The sequence below is a fragment of the Callorhinchus milii genome, unplaced genomic scaffold (assembly GCF_018977255.1).
Source record: "Callorhinchus milii isolate IMCB2004 unplaced genomic scaffold, IMCB_Cmil_1.0 Scaffold5, whole genome shotgun sequence".
In the NCBI taxonomy this organism is placed as follows: Eukaryota; Metazoa; Chordata; class Chondrichthyes; order Chimaeriformes; family Callorhinchidae; genus Callorhinchus; species Callorhinchus milii.
Genome location: NW_024704746.1, coordinates 27,332,564 through 27,336,280, shown reverse-complemented (window position 1 = coordinate 27,336,280; position 3,717 = coordinate 27,332,564). Strand labels below are relative to the sequence as shown.

Genomic DNA, 3,717 nt, shown 5'->3' with positions numbered 1-3,717 from the left:
TCCCAAAGTCTGATCTATTTCCAATAACAAGTCACTATTTCTACATAATAAAAAGCAACGGAAAGTATTGCAAAACAGACACAGCTACTGTTCTCACGCTTTGTGAATTCTCACAGTATCAGTAAACAATTCTGTGTAAGAACCCCTCAAACAACACTTTGTCACCTATTGGGAATGATTAAGATGTGGGATCCTGTAGCAATTGCTTGAGGACTCGCCTTGCAAGCGAGAGGACCTGGGTTTGATTCCTGTGCTGTGCAAAACGTAAAGTGTTTCGCCCACAAAAAATATATACTCTCAGTATATTCCGTGAAATGTCTCAAAGATGTGATGCGACTCTATATCAAATGCAATGTTTATTATTAATGATAATTGACACGAGTTCCTGATTGGATTGTTAAATTGGGAAATTTCTTAAAATATCAGAAAAGTAAATCTTGGGCTGAGGAAAAACAATAATGAGAATGTTGTTGTAGTATTCCGTGACGACAATCTTATTTGCGTTGGTCAATTGTGAAATCATTTTCCGGTACTGAAGGTTGCGTCAATGGTGTAACTACGACAGGACAGAGAGGATGTATATATACAGGAGGATCTCCAGCCTCTCATCATTCAGAGTCTCTTCTCGTTTCCACAGCCTCAGATCTGAGAGAGAATCCGACTGCAACATGCCATCCCAGTCAGCCCTCGTCCACACCTTTAACGGGATTCCCTTTTCTACACGCTCATCAAAAGAGCTTTTACACACCTTGGACTCCTTTGAAGCCAGAGAGGATGATGTGCTGTTGGTGTCCTACCCAAAGTCAGGTAAGAAGTTTTACACATTAAATATAAAATCAAATCTCCAGAGATAGGGAAGATGGTGTGTTTCTATTGATAATAGTTTGACAATATCTCACTCTCATTGTCTTTCTCTCTTCAACCCTCACAGGGACTCACTGGTTGGCAGAGATCCTGAAAAACCTGTACCGCACTCAACAAGGTGCAAATGGCTGTGGAACAGTGACACTGACCTCTCCCATTGAGTTTGGAGATCCTTCCAAATACGAGGACCTGAGAAATCTTCCTTCCCCGAGACTGATCCCCACACACCTGAACTACAAGATGTTGCCAGTGCAGCTCAAAACCAAGAAATGCAAGGTACAGACACTTGATAAATATCACAATAATCCTTACATTAGAGAAATGGTTTTCATGCAACATATTACAATGTTAATGTTTCATAAAGACTTAAAATTTATCAAAATACTCATAATCAATACTCATAAACAATACTTTGATTAATATTGTGCTCTTTGAGCACTGATATTTAATGCTGTTTGTATGATCTTTGCTGAACATGTTGTGTTCTCTCTTCTCACAGATGATCTACATCATCAGAAACCCTAAAGACACTGCTGTTTCCTTGTATCACTACTACAAAGATAATCCCAACCTGCCAACCGTTGACAAATGGACCACCTTTTTGGAAATGTTCCTTAGAGGAGAAGGTGAGATTATGTCACAGTTAGTGATTGCTAATATTATTATTAGTAGTATTAGTAGTTATTGTTACTATCATTATTAGTAGTAGTAGTTATTGTCACTAAATTTAATGTTAAAATTCTGACCCATTCTCTCAATTTGTGAATAAATAAAAATTTCCTGGAAATAAAATCTAGATTTCTAGATCTACAAATTGCTCAACAATTATTCTTTTCTATTGCAGTTGTTTGTGGCTCGTGGTGCGATCACATTGTCAGTTGGGAGGAGCACAAAAATGATGACAATGTTCTCATTCTGTACTACGAAACCATGAAGAAGGTGAGATACTGCACCAAGTTACCCACCAGATCTGTAACAAACTGCTCTGTGTTTCTCTTGGAGATAAGAATAACGGATGGAACCACATTACACGCTGCAACAACTTGCATTTATTTAGTGCCCTCACGCAGGGTGGCATTCCAGAGCGCTTAATGCTTAGATTGAATTGAAATATGAGCAGAGAGAGAGCTACAAATGACATTTATATCCATTGAGTTTCCTCATTTCAATGGTTAAATTCATTGTTCATAAACAGTTGTTTCCCTCTGAAAGATACTGAAAACTTATAATAATCCTCACATTTTATATAGCGCTTTGAATGTCTCGACATCTCAAAGTGCTTCACAGAATATACTGCAACATGAATTGACTGTATATTTGTGGGTGAAAGTATTATTATGTATGAATAATAAGTTGATTCAGCAGCTTATCACATCATTGAAATGTCTCAAATTACTTCATGAGATCTACTGGAAAGTGTAGTGACTGTATTTTGTAGAACATTGTTGCTTTCACACATACTAATGAATTTTTCTTCTCTGAATATTTTATCAGGATCCGACCGAGTGCGTTGAGCAGATCAGCACCTTCCTGGGTGTCAACCTGACTTCTGAGCAAATTGACGACATCACCAGGAAATCGTCCTTTAATGAGATGAAGGAACAGGCGCAGAAGGAAAAGGTCGATGCCAATAACACTGTGTGCGCTCTGACATCCAACAAGAGGCTGATATTCCGAAAAGGTTTGTCTCTGAATTGATGTCAATAGGTGTCGTTAGCTTTTGATTTACAATAATACTGACATCACTATATGTTGTGGCGGCAGCAAAGGGCTCAGAGAGGTCCGTTAGGTAACATGCGGACGGCACGAATACTGTTAGTAATCAGTGTGTGTTCCAACCCTGAACAGCCTTCAGTTGCTATTTGTCCTTTTCACCACCTGTGGCCCTACTTTACATGTTAATTTAGATTGGGATTCAATTGCAAATTAAAGTCAGAGGAAGGAATTCTCCGACTCAAAGCACTTCACAGAATATACTGTAAAGTGTAGTGACTGTGCATTTTGTGGGCAATTTCCACTGTGAGTAATAACAGCACTTAAAGGGAAACCACTGAACATAGTTTAGCATCACCCAGAGCAGTTACAATCACATTATGTGTCTCTAAACTCTTGTTTGTGTTAATTACATATATTTCCCAGTCTAATCCATGCGCCTCTTCTCTTTAGGTACTGTTGGAGACTGGAAGAACCATTTCAGCACAAGACAGAATAAACTGTTCGACGAGCGATTTGGAGAGAGAATGAATTCCAGTGAACTGGCAAAGTCTATTGAATATGAGAGTTAACATCGAGGGACATCAGTGAAGTCGGAAGAAGAAAATCTCTTGACACTAAATCAACAGAGTTAGGGAGAAAATATTGTAATGGCTATATTTATAATCATGTATAGAAATCTTTCTCTTATATTATTATATTGATAAATGTGTAAATAGCTTTTATTTATAACAAGATATTTTAGCACATATTTTTTGGTCAGCAGGTAATTATTTGCTTTTATTTTGAAATGATCTCTGTGAACATTCGTTTGTCATTACATTTGTTTATTATTATTATTATTAAAAATAATTAAAAAAAAGAAACTTATCTGTTGACTTGTTCTGATAACTTTCATCTCCATTCATGGCCTAATGATTGTGTGTGTATTATGGGCTTTGCAACTCCCACTCACACAATGGTATAAAGATGGATTATTTAATAAATAATAATCCTTGCATTTGACAGGGCGCCTTATCACAGCGTTGAGACGGTTCACAAAATACACAGTCAATTCACTTTACAATATATTCTATGAAGCGCTTTGGGACATCTTAATAGTGTGATAAGGCGCTATATCAAACGTAAGGATTATAATTA

At 37.2% G+C, this 3,717-nt stretch overlaps 1 protein-coding gene across 1 annotated transcript; it reads left to right on the top strand.

Moving 5' to 3' along the window:
* Positions 1-587: 587 nt before the first annotated feature.
* LOC103171963 (sulfotransferase 6B1) lies at positions 588-3,421 on the top strand. The gene is made up of 6 exons (XM_007884758.2): positions 588-807; positions 932-1,140; positions 1,364-1,490; positions 1,709-1,803; positions 2,359-2,545; positions 3,031-3,421. Exons 1-6 carry the CDS (start codon positions 669-671, stop codon positions 3,147-3,149), a joined length of 876 nt encoding a protein of 291 aa, XP_007882949.2. The 5' UTR covers positions 588-668; the 3' UTR covers positions 3,150-3,421.
* The last annotated feature ends 296 nt before the right edge of the window (positions 3,422-3,717 follow it).